The sequence below is a fragment of the Gigantopelta aegis genome, chromosome 4 (genome assembly GCF_016097555.1).
Source record: "Gigantopelta aegis isolate Gae_Host chromosome 4, Gae_host_genome, whole genome shotgun sequence".
NCBI lineage: Eukaryota > Metazoa > Mollusca > Gastropoda > Neomphalida > Peltospiridae > Gigantopelta > Gigantopelta aegis.
Window position 1 is genome coordinate 20,159,751 of NC_054702.1, and position 20,122 is coordinate 20,179,872.

General features: G+C 37.3%; 1 protein-coding gene and 2 non-coding genes across 3 annotated transcripts in view; all 3 read right to left on the reverse strand.

The window, feature by feature from the left end:
* Positions 1-20,122, reverse strand: part of LOC121369657 (midasin-like) — a 171,032-nt gene that overhangs the window by 129,595 nt on the left and 21,315 nt on the right. The window contains exons 17-33 of the mRNA XM_041494702.1: positions 19,787-19,890; positions 19,048-19,184; positions 17,960-18,064; positions 17,046-17,231; positions 16,681-16,756; positions 15,617-15,882; positions 12,341-12,611; positions 9,564-9,680; positions 8,532-8,678; positions 7,541-7,688; positions 6,533-6,812; positions 5,615-5,750; positions 4,674-4,949; positions 3,784-3,980; positions 2,976-3,145; positions 2,046-2,252; positions 725-930 (exon numbers count right to left, since the gene is read on the reverse strand). Coding sequence (XP_041350636.1) covers positions 725-930; positions 2,046-2,252; positions 2,976-3,145; positions 3,784-3,980; positions 4,674-4,949; positions 5,615-5,750; positions 6,533-6,812; positions 7,541-7,688; positions 8,532-8,678; positions 9,564-9,680; positions 12,341-12,611; positions 15,617-15,882; positions 16,681-16,756; positions 17,046-17,231; positions 17,960-18,064; positions 19,048-19,184; positions 19,787-19,890 — 3,029 coding nt within the window. The remainder of the gene's footprint in view (positions 1-724; positions 931-2,045; positions 2,253-2,975; positions 3,146-3,783; positions 3,981-4,673; positions 4,950-5,614; positions 5,751-6,532; positions 6,813-7,540; positions 7,689-8,531; positions 8,679-9,563; positions 9,681-12,340; positions 12,612-15,616; positions 15,883-16,680; positions 16,757-17,045; positions 17,232-17,959; positions 18,065-19,047; positions 19,185-19,786; positions 19,891-20,122) is intronic.
* On the reverse strand, positions 13,087-13,212 carry LOC121372785. Its single transcript, XR_005957999.1, has one exon. It is a non-coding gene; the product is annotated as a small nucleolar RNA SNORA35 (small nucleolar RNA).
* LOC121372786 lies at positions 14,513-14,638 on the reverse strand. Its single transcript, XR_005958000.1, has one exon. It is a non-coding gene; the product is annotated as a small nucleolar RNA SNORA35 (small nucleolar RNA).

Sequence of the window (20,122 nt, forward strand, 5' to 3'; positions counted from 1 at the left end):
TCTAATTGTAGAACACAGGACTGGGATTAGCATACAGAAATCAGTTTTAAATAAATCATCGGCATAATTAGACATCTTGCCTATCATAAATTTGGTAAAACTGTGATATAATAAAAATTCATAAGTAATGTAGTTCTATTATTATAAACAAAACCACAAAACTTTTTAAAAAAAATGTAATGCATTTTCCATGGGTACAACTATAAATCAAGTTTCACTACCTAAGATTTAAAGTTTGTGAGAATGGATCCAAACACGAAAAAAATTAATCTACAGCTAAACATAGAAATTCATGCCATCACCCCCCAAAAAAAGAATCTCATTTACCTCAATAACATTGTACCTCAGATAGCTTACTTATATACCCAGAACAACATACTTAAACATTAATAAGATATCAGCATTAAAATAAAATTAAAATTACTTCTAATCCATACACAAAACATTTGAAGTGGGGGGAGGAGAGCCTGTACCCTTCACTTGAAGACAGCAATTTGTTTTCCTACTATATTTCAAAACAGATTAAGACAGTTGGGCAATGCAATTTTGTTCTCCAAATGCATTTGAACCCATACAAAGATAACACTTTCACTTGTGCTACATACCACTATAACTTTTAACCCCTATTTCAGATATCATTCCTATGGCCCAGTAATCACTGCTTATCTCCCACAGACAACTGGTAACATTTAATAACAATATTCTAACTTATTTTCACACTCACCGTTTGTTCGGACAGATTTATGCGCACAAGCTGTCTCTGGGCAGCCTTGGCTATGGCTGTGACCAAGCTGGTTTTGCCCACCCCAGGAGAACCCTCGAGAAGAAGAGGTTTTGGCAGCTGAAGGGCTCGAAGGATGCGCTGAGCGTTCACACAAGTCGTTGGGGCCTGAAGGGCATACTTCTCTTCTGTATTGTCAGACTGGTCACCTAAAGAAAGAAAAGACAATTACTGAATTAATAAATAAATGGATGGATTGATGGATGTCTGAAAACACACTAGGATAAAACAAGCATTCTGATAGTACTGCTATAGCAATACATGTCCCCTACCAGACCCATTTGTTTTCCGTATCTCCTAAATTCAAGAGCCATAACTATGAAAAATGGGTAAATCACCATGAAAGTTAAACTTGATCTGTGACAGAACATGATAAAGTTATACACAAAATTTCATCTCAGTATCTCAAGGCATTGTGACATAACATCCTGAATTTTTATTGGGACTGGACTGGACAACATTTTAACGTGCCTATATCCAAATGAGGTTCAAGCACGTCTCTTCCGGGCACAATCACTGGATTTTTATTTTTGTATTGTCTAAGTTCAAAGGCTACAACTGTGTCAAAAATGGGTAAATTGCCATAAAAGTCAAACTTGATCTGTAACAGTCATACACACACAAACCTATATGTGGGACAGACAAATGGACGGAGATGAAACCTATAGTCTCCTCATAATAAAAGCAAAACAAATACTGCTGCTACATGACTACTAATATTACAGTGAAACCCCTCACAACTGGACACCCTTGGGACTAGGTAAACAGTCTGGAGGGAATTCCAATTTACAGAGGGTCCGGTTTTGAGGGAATTCCAGTTTATAGAGGGTCCGGTTTTGAGGGAATTCCAGTTTACTGAAGTTTCACTGTATTAGTATTACTGATTAGTGGCATGTGATCTTTTGTAAGCATTTCCCCACAGACAGGAATGTCACAAAATGTTAAGTTCTAAACAACAGGGATGTCAGAGAGGCTGGAACAAACAAGCTTACTGTTCACCTTCTTTCTTCCCAAGTCAAACAAAGGCTTTCAAATAGCATATCCTGGATTTCACAAAACTGCCCAATCGCAACGAAGCTGACGAAATCCAGCCAAGGGAATGTACTATGCATGAATATTACTTGAGATTGCACGATACTAATTTCGTTTATTTGTTTTTGCATCGTTTTTTGTTTGTTTTGTTTTTTAAAAGACGAAATGGAAAAACGCATATGCGTTTTCGCATAGCTCTCACATATCTGAAACAAGGATAAAAACAACTCACCCTTTTCAATGGTAAAAGGTGGAATAGAAAACACGTGATCAGTGTTGACAATGGCCATCTTTCCTGCAGCCTCTGTCTGGTGTGTCAGTTGGAGATCAGCCAATGAGAACTTGTGACCAGTAAACTGGTTCACTTGTTCAAGCAGGAAATCCAGGCAAGTCCGCCGGGCCAATTCAGCACTGAAGTCTTCTCCTCTCTGTGTATTTCCTATATAATAGACAAAAAGGTGTTGTAATTTTTCCCAATAAAACCTAACAATACCATAAATAGGAGAAAAAAGAATGTACAATATTTATTTAACAAACAGTCATTGGGTGTCAAAAGCAGTTGAAAAGTTAAAAGTTTGTTTTGTCTAACAACATCACTAGAGCACATAGATTTATTAATCATTGGCTATTGAATGTCAAACACTTGATAATTGTAACAGTCTTCAGAGGAAACACACTGTATTGTTCAATTTAGTAGCAAGGGATTTTTATATGCATTTTCCCACAAACAGAAACAAATTCCATCAGAGAATGGGTCAACCAAGGTTCATCGACCAAGGGAATTTGATCCTTCGATCAAAGCACCCCAGGTGACTGCTCTACAAAATTAGCTAGATCCTGCTCCATGGTCAAAAACAGTCACTTGGCCTTATGTATTGTAGAAAAGTAATGCCAAAACAGGAAAATAAAGAATATTTCTTTGATAGCACCTCAGCACAATTTTTTTTTTTAAATGTCACAAAATTAAGTCAATTTCAATTCCATTACCGATTAATTGCCCTTAACAAACACTTGGCTGCAATCTTTTCCCAATACTAAAAGATCATAATTTATTGCCCTACTAGACAAACTATATGAAATCCTATCAGAAGAACAGTAGAATATCAGAAGATTTCACAGCCATAAACAAATATATTTCACTATAATTATAATGTTTCCCTACCAGTTCCTAGACTATCGAGAAACACCAGACAGGCCCCATGGATGTAGGCAATAACAGGGTCAAGGTCAGCAGTGTCCTCAGTTTCCATGACAACATCAGTGGTCTGTCGTCTGCTGCAGGTATTGATGAACTGGACCCAGCTGAGGATATCTCTGATGCTCACAGTGATCCTGTTGTTAAATAGATTTTAAAAACTCAGTCGTAAAATGTAACGCCACCAATTATTTTGTCATTTATAATACAAACTAATTAATGTGTAAATAAAATGTTTTAAAAATATGAAAACCCATTCAAAAAATGTCTCACAAGTACACTATTATGATAATATATTATTATAAAGACATAACCAAAACAGTATCAACAAAGAACATTGATAATCAGGGCCCCTTGTAACAAATCACTACAGTATAAATATTTTTGTATCTTCTAACATTTGCAAATAAGCACCAGGGCCTAATTCACTAAACTCTCTAAACTTTGCGATCTCGCAGTGGAATGCTAAAAAACTTACAGAGGATGCTTTGTTGTCTAGCAGAGCCTAAGAGACCTTTGTGAATTAGGCCCCGGATCACATATTCAAGTTTTTTATTATTTAATTTTGTTTCCCAAAAGTATAAACAGCTAATGAATGTTTCCAGATGACTAATAGAGTGCAGAGTTAGCATTAATTCTAAAATACATACCAAATATTTAGGTGTAGAAGGAACTATTTTCCATCTGGGCTACTTAATAAGGCAGAAGGGCAATATTTGTATTCATTTGTTTTAAGTTTCAAAATTTCTAAGATAAAAACAAAACAACTGGTTACCTTTTCCCAATTTCATTGTTGCGGAACCAGTCTATGAAACCCATCATGGCTGTCCCAAATCCACTGGTACCATCTTGCTGATTGGACAGACAAATACCATCTTTAAGGTTATGCTCAATTATTTCTATCAAGTCTTGCCTTTGATTGGTCGGTGGACACCAAATCTCTGTGAACCGATTCCTCAAGGCTGGGGACAGCTGCAACATAAATAAACATAAGAAATGCTAGAGAAGAAACTTGCTTCGACATAAACTATTTCTATCAATAGCTGCAACAGGCCAGGGCAAATTCAAATTCTGCATAACCTGAAATATTTTCTTTGACCTATTTTTGTTTGCAAAATCTTTTTTTTGGGGGGGGGGGGAGGGGGAGGGGGAGGAGGGTGTTAAAATCATATTAATCTTTATCACAAACAATACATTTTGTAGCTTTATTATTATAAGTTAGGTTTTTTTTGTAAACATTTCATAATTGGTTTTGATTTTATATATGTATGAAAGTAAAATCATTATCCAGTTAATGTAAGACAGTTATACTTTGATTTTGATACCAAAAAATACTGGATCAATAAACCTAAAATGTTCTAAGATAAGTTCTTATTAAAACTCCAGATTCTTAAAAACAAATATTTTTCAATGATAATGCATGTCATTATTTATTTTGAACCATACACAAAATAAGTCACTTTATTTACTTTACATATATTATAAGCCTCACTACAAAAACAATAAAACACAAATATTCACTGGCCTCAGTGGTGTCGTGGTTAAGCCATCGGATGTAAAGCTCTACTCTCTCACTAACCACCAACAACTAACCCACTGTCCTGGACAGACAGCCCAGTTAGCTGAGGTGTGCCCAGGACAGCGTGCTTGAAATATTCACTGTACCTCCTTTTTACCGAAATCCCCACCAGGATTCATCGTGGCAAACACCTGGAATCCTTCCTTAGCAACCACATGCTCCACTTCATTCTGGTTGCCATCACCACCACCTTTCTCAGCCAATAGCAGCCTCCGTTCTGGCTCAAGCACACTGTTCAGTCTCTCAAGAACAGAGTCATCAGCAAGGGAAATTTCATCAATGAGGAACATTTCGCCGTCTTTCATGGCAGTCACGAGCGGGCCGTCAACCCACTCAAAGAGTTTGTGGTCTTTCTCACTTTCCTGAACAAGAAACAGTTGAAGTATGGTTTTACAAAACTCATTAATACCACAAGGTATCAATTGGAGAAAAATGATGTATACTACTCAACTGTTGCTAGGGATATACCAAATTTGTTAAGTCTAAAATTTGTCCAACATGTGATAATTGAAACTATGCAGTTTGGATGTCCATACATCACCATAGTAATGCATGGGTACAATTAGATATGTCATCCATCGAACACAATACTTGAAAAATGTTTTTCCAAAAATCCCTAGCGAAAGGTGAGTAGTGTTACTGATACTAAGGCTGCTTTAGGTTTTCATTTTTTAATGGAAAACACCTTGGAATTTTGAGTTAAAAAATGGTTTTAGGCAAGTATTTTCACTTGACAACAATGGTGGCACGTCACTTTCATTTTCAGGAATCGACAGCTGATTGTAACAGCTAATTTGATAAGAAATTCAATTGTTTTACCAACAACGAAAATCACAATAAAGTTAGCCTATTTGTGGTATGCATGTTATTATTCACACTTTCAATGTTTTGACTGACACATTGAAAGTGTGCAATAAGAATGCATACTACTCTATCTCTATGCATACAAGGTTTCAATGAAATTTTGGTAGGTGTATATAAAAAATAACCACTCTTCCCTATATGATTAATTCTGACAAAGCCTTACGTTGTCTGCATGGTCTCTGACCGGCCGGAGTCCACCGAGGAAGTCAGCACTCTCGGTGTGGAGGTGACAGTTCACGCTGTACAGCTGGTGCTGGTTGATGGCCGCATAAAGCTGGCACACCGTTGTCTTCCCACACCTGACAATAACAACAGGTCACTTTTATTACTAATTTAAATGAATTGCTGGGATTTAAAAATAGTTTTTAAGACAAATTTAATATATTTTATAATAATTTATTTTTTAGTAATTATTTTTAGTAATTATTTTTTAGTAATTTTATGAAAGCAGATGCACTGATGAAAATCGGTTGGACTTCTGGGATTGTATCACCTCCCAGCATGTGACAGTTGAATGGCTCTGTGGTGAGTATGAGAATACGAGTCCTACAAGTTTTCTCTTACTAACAGCTATTAAATCCTACCCCAAACAACTCAGACAGTCAAGGAGTATGCACAGAACAGCAACCTTAACATTTAAGAGAAGATACACATGGAAATAAATTAAAATGAATTTATTTTTCATAAACTGTTTTCCCTAAGATTATTTGGGAAATGTCAAGAATGGATTGCCTCAAATCAATGCCTTACTGTATATTATATATATATATATATATATAAAAAAAAAAATATATATGTAACTAATGCACTTCTGAACAATTGAGCATTAAAAAAAAAAAAAAAAATTAAATATCCAAACGTATATTCATCTTTACTAGTTAAATGTAGCAGACTTCCTCTCAGATAATATGATCAAATTATAAACGTTACATCCAATAGCTGATGATCAATGAATCACCTGCTCTAGTGGTGTCATTAATAAAACAAATGTTAACATTTTTAACTAAATTTGATACCATTACAAGTAAAAATGGAAAATAGTTCAGAAACATTAACATATCAATATTAATTTGTTACATACCCAGTTTCACCAACAAGCAGAACAGGCTCCTGAAATTTTATAGCTTGGCCAATCAAAACAGCCAATCTCCTCATGCTGTGAGTCCAAACCACATGCTGAAAGCCCTCTACCGATTGGCCAACCACGTCCTTCAACATGGCCACAGTGGTGGGTGAGGTTTTGGCAAATAGGTCAAACAGTGTTTCTGGTGACACTGCTCTCTTCAGGTGTCTTTTGATCACCTCCTGTATGACAGCCGCTTCTTCTGGTTTTCTTACTCTCCCAGCCAGCAACATGTAGCCTGGAAAACAAAGGAAAGGAATGTTTGTTTAAATAATGACACCTCAGCACATTTTGAACTATGGCTATTTTTGGTGTCAAATGCGGTTAATTTCAACACTTACTGTCGCTGCCAAATAGAAGCTATGCTTTCCGATTAATAGTAAAGGATCTTTTATATGCACTTTCCCAAAGACAGGCTAAAAAAATACCATGACTGATGATGTTACCAGTTATGCAACACTGGCTGGGAGCTAGATTCTGCCCCACTCTACCACTAAGCAACTTCCATCCCCATAACTGAATAAATTTTCGACAAATTTCCAATGTTATTAAATAAAAGTAGATTAAATGTGAGTAGATTAATAACAAAATTATTTTGAGGTTTCTACATATATAGAAATATGGGTTTTCACCAGGATTTTTTCTAATAATATTGAGTTCTGAGATGCCTTAGTTTTTCGCCCTTCTTGCTTGCAGAAAACATCACTATGTTGCGTTCTTAGTGAAAAATGAAATAAATTGAAGTGTGTGCTTCACTATTGCATGTCACTTACTGTAATGCTAACAGGAACATTTAATCTAATGTTTAATCTTTGAAAAAAACAATGTTGTTCTGTAATTTTGAGGGAATGGATCCACACCATAAACAATTTTTAGGATAAAGATTTTACACATTTTACACGCTGGAAAAAAAGACTGGTACCTAACCGATAGTGTTATTTTTAACTAATATGTTACTATGGTTACCATGGTCTGCAAGATGCTGATCCCAGTCGTAGAACTTGTTGCTGGTCTGAGCTCCAGTGGCCCTGTATCTCTCGGCCCAGCGGAACAAATCACGCAGCGTCATGAAGCCTTGCTTGCCAGCGAACACACCCGATCCACGCCGCCTCGTCTGGTAAAATAAAATCTCTTATGTCAGTTTTAACTCAAACATTTCTGATGACCGGGGGACTGGTTAGCTACCTTCAGAAATGGATGTGGAATGCTCTTAATTTTTGTCTTATTTAATCATATTTGTGTACTTTGTTTTACACCCAATAGCCAATGTGTACTTATGTGCTGGGGTGTTGTTAAACATTCATTCATTCATTATTTAATCTGATGTAGACTGGAGAAGGTAGCACTGTACCAAACAGGATTTCACCAGGTCAAAGACTGAAGATTTAACGTAAAAAGTCTGTTTTATTTAACGACACCACTAGAGCACATTGATTTATTAATTCCCCATTTATTGGATGTCAAATTATATTGATATTTGATACTTTTTACTCGTAGTCTTCAGAGGAAACCATGTACATTTTTCCATTAGCAGCGAGGGATCTTTCCCAGACATGGCCTTTGATATGCTAGTCATGGGGCACCGGTTTGGACAGGGAAAACACCTAGTGAGATAATGGATCCACTGAGGAGGTTCAGTCCTGCTACTGAAACACCCCCCCATGGTATGTGCTATCCTGTCTATGGTACATATAAAAGATCCCTTGCTGCTAATCGAAAAGAGTAGCCCATGAAGTGGCGACAGTGGGTTTCCTCCCTCAATATCTGTGTGGTCCTTAACCATATATCAGATGCCATATAACCATAAATAAAATGTGTTGAGTGCGTCGTTAAATAAATCATTTCCTTGCTTCCTGAAGCACCCCAGGCGAGAGCTGTACAGACTGAGCTAGATCCCACCAATGAAGATATAATTTGGCTTCTAGAAAAACGAGATGACGTCTTTAACAGTGTTTACCTGCAGATCCAACATGGCGGCCACCAGTCTTTTAGCATACGACATGGGAATGCTGCAGCGCTGATGTAGGATAGTCTCCAGCTCTCCACTTGGCAGCTCATCAAAATGGAGTTCTATAAATCGATTCCTGAATGCTCTTGACAACATCTGTTAATGAAAATAAATTAAACAGCTCTTTAACAGCCATATATGAAAATGTTTATATCAGATATATGTCTTTTTGATGTATTGGAAAAAGAGTTAAGTAACTTTGTTTATAAATGTAAAATGGAAGTTCAGATTTTTTTAAACACATTACTCAATTCAAAACCTTGGCATCTTTAAACAATGGTCTTAGAATTCAGTCAGACTCATAATCTTTGATAACGTGGTCAAAATGTATATTTTACAAATTAGAACAAAACCTCTTTTTTATTTACAGAAACCCTGAAACCTGTCCCCATCTAGGGTGAATATAAAAGACAGGCCATCAACATGACCTTGATATATTACATACAACAGGTTTTTAATAAATTTTAGAGTAACCCGTGGAATAGCTCTAGAAGCAATACAAAATAAAATACCCCCCCCCCCCCCAAAAAAACAACAACAAAAAACAAACCCAAAACACCAACAACCCACAATTAATTGATAAAGATCCTAACAGTGGTATTTCTGCTTACCGACTCTACCCACTTCTTCTTGTCCTATAGGTCCAAACTTTTTAAACACGCTACATAATACCGTAACTTTACAATAATGAACGGATCGCAGAAAATCAGAACTCATTGTGTCCAGTCATGATTATCAGAAAAGTATGTTTTAACATTTAAAAAATTTGGAAAAATCTGACAAGAAAGCAATTTTATTATTTTGTTTTCAATTTGTACAGCTTTGTATCCCTTGATTACATGTATGTGCCTCCCACCACCCTTAAAAGTCGTCCTCATAACAACAAAAAAACATTAAGAAAAAGAACCAGCAAAACAGTGAACTGCACTCATATTCACAAAGAGTGAACAAGTGTTCTAGTTGTCCGCCTTTGAAACTTACCTTTCTTCCTCCATATTGTCCCGGAGGGTTCTGAGTTGCAAACAACATGAACTTGGGATGAGCTTTCACCGTCTCTTGTGTCTCGGGAATAAACAGTTCTCGGTTGTCATCAAGAAGCTGAAAGAATAAATTGAACATTTTAACATGTGACATACTTTCATTTATTACCCACACTGTTGACTATTTAATTATATAATTCATAGATTGAAATGATATATCCTACTGCAGCTGTTCATAATGTCACACACCATAATTATATTTCAATATGCATTATTTCCGTCTTTAGTAATACTTATCCTGACCTCCAAAAAGTAATGTATTCTACCCTTTCCACAATACCCTACTTGTTCTGAAACTGACAACAGCCAAACAATGATATAATCAATAATTTTGGTGTAGGAGTGAGGGATCTTTTAAATGCACTTTCCCATAGACAGGACAGTACATACCATAGCTTTTGGTGTACCAGTAATATGGCACTGGGCCCCGTTCCATGAAGCGATCTTAGCCCTAAGATCAACTTAAGTACATAAGGTAGCAATGCGCTTAAGGTAATCTGAGGGCTAAGATCGCTTCGTGGAACAGGGTCCTGGTTGAAACAAAAAAAACAGTAGTGTCAACTGAGGGCTATCGATCCTGCAAAATATCGCACCTCAGGCAAGGACTCTACCAAAGAGCTAAATCCAGCCCCTACTCCCTTGCACTAAGAATGTAACTGTGTACATATAGTAGGAAATACACTCACAAAAATGCGAGCATATAATTTACCAGACTATACAGTTGTAATTAATTTAGCATTGGAATGAGACACATGACAAATATAGTCATCACATGACACTTTTCAGTGCAAAACAACTACCTGGAGCTAATAAAGAAAGAAATGTTTTATTTAACGACACACTTGACACATTTTATTTACGGTTATATGGCGTCAGACATATGGTTAAGAACCACACAGATATCGAGAGAGGAAACGCGCTGTCGCCACTTCATGGGCTACTCTTTTCGATTAGTAGCAAGGGTTCTTTTATATGCACCATCCCACAGACAGGGTAGTACATACCACGGCCTTTGATATGCCAGTCGTGGTGCACTGGCTGGAACGAGAAATAACCCAATGGGCCTACCAACAGGGATCGATCCCAGACCGACTGCACATCGAGCAAGCGCTTTACCACTGGGCTACGTCCCGCCCCCTGGAGCTAATAAAGGACTAACAGCTACCATACATAATCCAATTTACACAGCTGAACCCATGTCAATAAAAGTTTACAATTTAGACTAAAGGCTCAAATAAGAAATTAGAACAAGGAATGTTTGGTTAACAAGTTCTGGGCCCCATTCCAAGAAGTGATCTCAACTCTAAGATCACCTTAATGCACAACTACATTATGCACTTGAGGTGATTTCAGCTCTAAGATCACCTTAATGCACAACTACCGTATGCACTTGAGGTGATCTTAGCGCTAAGATCACCGTAATGCACAACTACCTTATGCACTTAAGGTGATCTCAGCTCTAAGATCACCTTAATGCACAACTACCTTATGCACTTGAGATGATTTTAGCACTAAGATCGCTTCGTAGAATGATTTCCAGCTCATTAAAATTAACTTTGATATTAAAAGAACAAGTGCCTCGATGTTGAATAACTATAGCTTACTATCTACCCATTGTATGTCATATACCAGGGCCCTGTTCCACGAAGCGATCTTAGCACAAAGATCACCTTAGTGCATAAGATAGCTATGCATTTAAGGTGATCTTAAGGCTAAGATGGCTTTGTGGAGCGGTGCCCTGTACCATAAAACATACCTTGTTCAATATCCCATACAATGAACTCTGTCCCAATCGGCATCAAGAGTAATCTGGATTTCTGTGTAAACTGGGTCAATCTCAAAGACGTGACCAGTGACAATAACTTGATCGATATCTGTCTAATCCGGCACTCTGTGTATACCAGTATATTTCATTTGAACTCCTTGAATCTGGTTTAGACAAGAGTCCACTACAGTTGTAGCTTACAACCTACCCCGTTCAATGTCACTTAGTCATAGTTTTCAATTCACCATATTCAGTGTCCCAAGAACATCGCTGGGAGCCAGGTTCTACAGTTGTAGAATACTACCTATCTTGTTCAGTGTCATAGAGTTCAACTCCCCCCGTTCAATGCCTCTTGTCCAGTATCTTTTAGTAATACTGTTAAGGCAAAGCGTCAAGAACATTGCTGGTTTAGACAGTCCACTATAGTTGTAGCTTACAATGTACCACATTCACTGTTATTTAGTCAGAGTTTTTAATTCATCCTATTCAAAGCCACAATTGTAGAATACAACCTATCTTGTTTAATGTCATTTAGTCATAGTGTTAAGCTCACTCGGTTCAAAGCCTTAAGAACATCGCTGGGAGCCATGTTCTACAGTTGTAGAATAGAACCCGTCTTGTTTAATGTCACTTATTCATAGAGTTCAACTCACCCTGTTAAGTGCCTCGAGCACATCGCTGGGAGTCAGGTTCTACAGTTGTAGAATAGAACCCGTCTTGTTTAATGTCACTTATTCATAGAGTTCAACTCACCCTGTTTAGTGCCTCGAGAACATCGCTGGGAGCCAGGTTCTACAGTTGTAGAATAGAACCTGTCTTGTTTAATGTCACTTATTCATAGAGTTCAACTCACCCTGTTTAGTGCCTCGAGAACATCGCTGGGAGCCAGGTTCTACAGTTGTAGAATAGAACCCGTCTTGTTTAATGTCACTTATTCATAGAGTTCAACTCACCCTGTTTAGTGCCTCGAGAACATCGCTGGGAGCCAGGTTGAGCTCATCCAGGATGATCCAGAAACCCTGCCTCATGGCCTCCACCAGAACTCCCTCTTTGAAGACAAGCTTCCCACTCGCGTCTGCCGCGTAGCAGCCAATGTATTCCTGCAAGTCCGTGTGTTCGTGATTATTGACACGCACGCACCGGTTTCCACTCGCCTTGGACAGCCAGGTTATCAAACTGGTCTTACCCACCGACGTCTCACCTTGGATCAGAACTGGGTGTTGTCTGGAAACAAGAATGTAGAATTTGTATATGTCATAGAATATTAAGTCTGCCTGGATACATGTTCTGCCGCACGTTATATACAAGAATATATACGGTACTTCAGGATATTTATTCCAAGTCTAAAATTAAAATATATTTTAATGTTCGAATTGAACAAATAATCGCGACCCAGCTTTTCTACTGCGATGAAATAACTTTTCAGCTACAATATTTTAGGAAAGAATACAAGGTACTCCGTAATGTTTATTCCAAGTCTAAAACTAACACTAACCTTAATGATCAAACTGAACTAAAATTGGAGTTGAGTTCTTCTACTGCAATGAAATTACACTGTAGCTAGAACATTTTATGCCCGGAATGTATCATCGCTTACGTTGTGTCTAATCCATTTGTTTTTCCTATAGTAATAAAATATGTTTCAATCAATCGCTTTAAATAATGCTGGTCTGCAGTAACCCAACTCACCACTGTAATGTAATGTATGGATAAATACAAAACACTCACAACACTATGAGCATGCTATTCTAAATATCCACTTTAATTTAGCACTGGAATGAGACACATGACAAATATAGCCATCACATGACACTTTTCAGTGCAAAACAACTACCTGGAACTAATACATGATTAACAGGTACCATAGATAATCCATTTTAATAATAGTTCACAGTTTAGACTAAAGGCTAAGAATCATATTATTTTATAGATATGATTCTGGGTTGGTGGTGGTCGTGTTGAGTCGTTAAAAATCAAATTTGGTGAATTATTTATTTAAATTTTATTTTTTAAAAAACCAAAGTTTTATATAAAAAACTATTTATTAATATAATAGCTATTCCCCTACTGTAATGTTCATAGGCAGACATACGGGAATGCACAAATCCTTTGTTCCTAAACACAGTATACCTGTTTTTAATATATTTGGTTCAACTGTAGAGTCAACTTTAGATATTGACAATGGCAATGCCATATAAATATCACAGATCAGAACTCAGTAACTGTTTTACATGGATTTGAACACTGTAGCTAAACCTGTGCGTCAAACTAGCTCACACCCTCGACATCCAGAACTTGTGTTTGTTCCTATACCTTAAAGTTTGTATGACACTGACCAGTTGATTATCCTATGTGCAGGGGATGGTGCAAATAAAAGATCCCTTGCTGCTAATTGAAAAAGAGTAGCTCATGAAGTGGCGACAGTGGATTTCTCTCTCTCAATATCTGTGTGGTCCTTAACCATATGTCTGATGCCATATAACCGTAAATAAAATGTGTTGAGTGCGTCACTAAATAAAACATTTCTTTCTTTCCTATGTGCAGGAGAATCATTAAACATTCATTTGTGTTTTCATTCAAGCATGTAGTGCACTAAATGTCACGACCCACCTGTTTCAATGTTTTCTGTCTGCCCAAGAAGTTTATTTAGGAATACTAAGTCACATAAATTGATCAGGACATCTTCAGTCAAGTTGTATGTTCCAGCCATTGCTCCACAACTGGTGTAACAAAGGCTGTGGTATGTACTATCCTGTCTGTGGGATGGTGAAAATAAAAGATCCCTTGCTGCTAATCAAAAAGAGTAGCCAATGAAGTGGCAACAGTGGGTTTTCTCTCTCAGTATATGTGTGGTCCTTAACCATATGTTCAATGCCATATAACTGTAAATAAAATGTGTTGAGTGTGTTGTTAAATAAAACATTTCCTTCCTTCCTTCAGTCAAATTATAGGGTGCACACCTCCAAATCAAATCCCATTGTTATTTAATATGTGTTAGGAAGAAGGCCTAGAAAGTTGAAAAATGTGTACCTAATCTATTTGTTTTTCCAAGAACAATAAAATGTGTTTTAATCAATCTCTTTAAATAATGTTAGCCGGGAGTAATCCAACTCACCACTGTAATGTAATGTATGGATAAATACAAAACACTCACAACACTATGAGCATGCTATTCTAAATATCCACTTTAATTTAGCACTGGAATGAGACACATGACAAATATAGCCATCACATGACACTTTTCAGTGCAAAATATTATTTTATAGTAGATAATTCTGGAAACAGAACACCAAAATACAATACTTTTAATTTGAATAAAAATCATTAAAACACAATAAACTGTGCATTAAAACATTTTGTATATACACAATTAAAAAAAAAAATCACATTAAGTCATCACTATAATTAAGTTATAAATATGGTTACCGTGATAACAATAATTATAAGCAATTGACAAATGAAAAATATTTAGACAGATTGGATCTACAAAATTTTATTGAATCAATTACTCAAATCAATTTAAAATCCCCCCCCTCCCAAATACTCACCTTAAAGAGAATATTAAAGTGAAATCCTTTCTCGTGTGATCCTTGATATTATAATCATCATTAATTATTATTATTAATAGTAATAGTACAGTAATGAGTTGTTAACTTTACACAGACAATATATTTCATGTCTTTTTTGTAAAAATCACATTCACTATATATTTAGTGAAATATTTATTTAAATTTTGTAGAAAATGTTTAAAACGTTTTATTGTAAAAACTTATTTATAAATGTAACAGCAATTGCCTATCTGTACTTACCCAGCTGACACTATTGATGCCAAGTCCCTGAGATTGTCCCTTACTGAGGGGGCCAGGATATAATACATACCCAGCTGACACTATTCGTGCCAAGTCCCTGAGGTTGTCCCTTACCGAGGGGGCCAGGATATAATACATACCCAGCTGACACTATTCGTGCCAAGTCCTTGAGATTGTCCCTTACTGAGGGGGCCAGGATATAATACATACCCAGCTGACACTATTCGTGCCAAGTCCCTGAGGTTGTTCCTTATCGAGGGGGCCAGGATATAATACATACCCAGCTGACACTATTCGTGCCAAGTCCCTGAGATTGTCCCTTACCGAGGGGACCAGGATATAATACATACCCAGCTGACACTATTCGTGCCAAGTCCCTGAGGTTGTCCCTTATCGAGGGGGTCAGGATATAATACATACCCAGCTGACACTATTCGTGCCAAATCCCTGAGGTTGTCCCTCACTGAGGGGGTCAGGATATAATCATCTGGGACGGTCGGTTCCAGAGAGCCCTGAGATATCCAGTAGCCTTCGAAGGAGAGGTATTTCCCACCAGAGGGCGCAGGAATCGGATGTTTTAAGATTGACTTGATGTTCGACTTTCCAATCACAAGTTCGCAAATAAGTCTCTTTACAACAGGATGAGAAGAACGATCGAGCTGAGTGAGAAAACTGAGACAAAATCCCTGAAAATATAAATCAGTGCTACAGAATCCCTGAAAATATAATTAAGTGCTACTGGATCCCTGAAAATATAAATCAGTGCTACAGAATCCCTGAAAAAATAAATAAGTGCTAGAAAAATCCCTGAAAAAATAAATATGTGCTACAGAACCCCTGAAAACATAAATCAGTGCTACAGAATCCCTGAAAATATAAATCAGTGCTACAGAATCCCTGAAAATATAAATCAGTGCTAGAAAAATCCCTGAAAAAAATTAATATTTCCTACAGAATCCCTGAAAATATAAATCAGTGCTACAGAATCCCTGAAAATATAAATCAGTGCTACAGAATCCCTGAAAATATAAATCAGTGCTACAGGATCCCTGAAAATATAAATAAATGTTTAAATGCTACAGAATCCCTAAAGATATTAATGTATGCTACAGAATTCCTCAAAATAAAAATAAATGCTACAAAGTATTTGAATACAAAAAATATACTAGAGGATCTATCAAAATATAAATATGTACTAGAATATCTGCAAAAATATAAATATGTGCTAAATATTCCTTAACAAAGTACTACATAAATCTGAAAATATAAATATCTGCTACAGAAGTCTAAAAATATAAATATCTGATACAAAATCCCTGAAAATACAAAACATGTAATTACCATAACCATGATAATGGCTGCAATGGATTTCATGTAAATATGGGAATAAAGTAAACAAATTGTGGAAGCTGTAATATATTCAGCACTAACAATTTGTTTTCGCTTTGGATTAATGTATTGGAATAAAATCTGACAATACATACCTCATACAGTGATCGAGCTACTAAGCCACATGGGTTCGGAGCAGCAAACTTGAGGGCTCGACACAGTGTTCTCAAACTAAATATAAAAAAAATACATATATGAGCACTAAAAAATCCCCTATCAATCTACAAAAAGTTACTTGTACTAACTTCAATAATGTCCCGGCCAGAGTTAGTGGTTAGTGAAAAAGACAATGGTGAGCGTACTGCTACAGCAATACATTTCCCCTACCAGGCCGAAAAAACAGAAAACAGACAGAAGAGACCGGTAAGAGACTAATAATTCTAACAGTCATTCATGTGGTATTCTCTTGTGTCTAAACCACTGGACCACCAAATTACTGAATGAAGTTACACTGTTATACCTGAAATGAGGTCTGTGTCCTGTTCCATCGGTCAAATGTTTCTCAGCTTCCATCCGGACTTTCAGGTAAAAGCGGACAATTCCATCGATGTGAGTGGGTGCCAGAGCCAAACCTTTCAGGTAATCGTTAACAAGAATCTTGAGATCCTGAGTATCATCCAACTCATCAACAAACAGCTCTGTAAACCTGACATAAGATGTGAAGCATTTAATAACAATAACTCTTTAAACCAGAAATTAGATGGGAATAACTCAGCAACCAACATCTATGTTAACATAAAATAAGACAAGAATCAGTTATGTCATGCTCATTAACGAATAACTCTGTAAACCTAAAATAAGAATGGCTACATAAATCATCAACAGCTCAGTAACTTGAATGTTGGAAATGGAATATAACCCATGGGTATTTCCAGCCATCCCAGTGTAAGAAAACTGTACACACTTAACATGAGTGAAATTTAATTGTACTTCAGTAATCTAACCACTAACCACCGATTCATAAGTACATGGAGACAGAGGTTGAGATCAAGAGCAAGAGCGAGAGAGACAGACAGACAGAGAGAGAGAGAGACAGAGAGAGACAGAGAGAGAAAGAGAGAGAGACAGACAGAGAAAGAGAGAGAGAGAGAGAGAGAAAGAGAAAGAGACAAAGAAAGAGAGAGGGAGAGAGAGAGAGAGAGAGAGAGAGAGAGAGAGAGAGAGAGAGAGAGAGAGAAACTGACAGAAAGACACATGCACAGAGAAAGAGAGAAATTAAGAGAGAGAGAGAGAGAGAGAGAGAGAGAGAGAGAGAGAGAGAGAGAGAGAGAGAGAGAGAGAGAGAGAGAGAGAGAGAGAGAGAGAGAGAGAGAGAGAGAGAGAGAGAGCGAAAATAAGGCAAAAGAAAAGGCAAACAAAAACTGAGAACCGAACCTGTTTCTAATTCCCAGTGTGAGATCTTTCTTGCCGACATCTGTAGCTGGGTTCATACAGGCAAACAGACGGAAATCAGCATGACGCACAATGGGTTCCATATCTCTGGAATACAGTTAACCAATACAGTTAAATATTAAATTATTAATATTACTCTCATTTTACACAATGTAATGAACATTTTGGAGCAAACTGCAAAATCAGTTTTAACATACATGTAGCCCATTTTTTCAGACAAAGCAATTCTAAAATGCACACACATGGTGACCCATTTTTACTGGAGTTAGAACAAGACATACAAACTCTCATTCAATGAGGACCACTAAGCTGGCAGAACTTTCTAGAATACAAACCCTCATTCCGAAAGGACCAGAGCAGTAGTACTTTTTTTAATACAAACCCTCATTCAGTGAGAATTATGAATCTGGAGTTATAATCAAACCTTCATTTACTGAGGACCACAGAGTGGTAGTACTTACTAAAATAAAATATGTTATTCAGTGAGGACCAAGGAACCGGTTGTACTTTCTACAATACAAACCGTTCTGTAAGGACTATGGTTTGGGTAGTATATTTTAGAATACAAACTCTCGTTCTGTGAGGACTACAGAGCGGGTAGTACTTTCTAGAATACAAACTCTCATTCTGTGAGGACCACAGGGCTGGTGGTACTTTCTAGAATACAAACTCTCATTCTGTGAGGACCACAGGGCTGGTGGTACTTTCTAGAATACAAACTCTCGTTCTGTGAGGTCTACAGAGCCGGTAGTACTTTCTAGAATACAAACTCTCGTTCTGTGAGGTCTACAGAGCCGGTAGTACTTTCTAGAATACAAACTCTCGTTCTGTGAGGACTACAAAGCCGGTAGTACTTTCTAGAATACAAACTCTCGTTCTGTGAGGACTACAAAGCCGGTAGTACTTTCTAGAATACAAACTCTCGTTCTGTGAGGACTACAGAGCCGGTAGTACTTTCTAGAATACAAATTCTCGTTCTGTGAGGACTACAGAGCCGGTAGTACTTTCTAGAATACAAACTCTCGTTCTGTGAGGACTACAAAGCCGGTAGTACTTTCTAGAATACAAACCCTCGTTCTGTGAGGACTACAGAGCCGGTAGTACTTTCTAGAAGACCACTCAGACATTCCAGAGTCTCGGCAGCAGCCAAGTTGATCTCATCAAGAAGAACCCAGTCTCCCTTCTTAAGAGCTGTAACCAGAGTGCCCTGGAGAGAAAAAAAAAGTTTGTTCAGTAACATCCTTTTTTCAGACACTATATACCAGTTTTGGAAGCATTTTGTACAGGGTGTTGATTGCCAAATTAGCCAAGTGGATACAACATTTAGTATTGGGCTAATACAATTTTCTTTAAATTATTTCATTTTATTTAAACTTATTTTTGTGTTTACATCCAATTAAGGTTCAAGCACGGTGTCCTGGGCACACACCTCAGCTATCTGGGCTGTCTGTCCAGGACAGCAGGTTACTTGTTAATTATTAGTGGTTAGTGAGAGAGAAGAGTGTGTATTGGCTTTACACCTACCCATTGAGTCGTTAAAACTCGCCTCTGGGTGGGAGCCTGTACCGGGCTGCGAACCCTGTACCTACCAGCCGTATGTCTGAAGGCTTAACCACGACACCACCGAGGCCGGTTCTTTATATTAGTTACTTTTGAATAATTGTCAAGGAAATACTGCACACATGTAAACATTGGCTCAACCGAAATTCTTTCCAGTGTGAGCGCTGGGGGATTTATACTACGACCCATCACACCTCAGCCAAGCACTCTATCACTGCATAATATCCTGCTCAAAACAAATATACATACTTCTATGAAAGCGAAAGCCAGAGCGTTTTCAATCTGTCGGACTTGAACTCGCAGCTGGTGCAGTCTGTGTCCCATCTGCTGCCATTCTTTGAGAGTGTCTGGATCTGAAACACCCAACAACACGCTGTGATAAGTTACAAGGGTGTGATATCTATTTTTTAAAAATAAAAACTTAAATATTTTTTTAAAAAGCAGAAACCTCTCAACTATACCTAAATAATTGATTGATTTCAACTTATTTTTGTGTTTATATCCAATTAAGGTTCAAGCACGCTGTCCTGGGCACACACCTCAGCTATCTGGACTGCCTGTCCAGGACAGTGGGTTAGTTGTTAG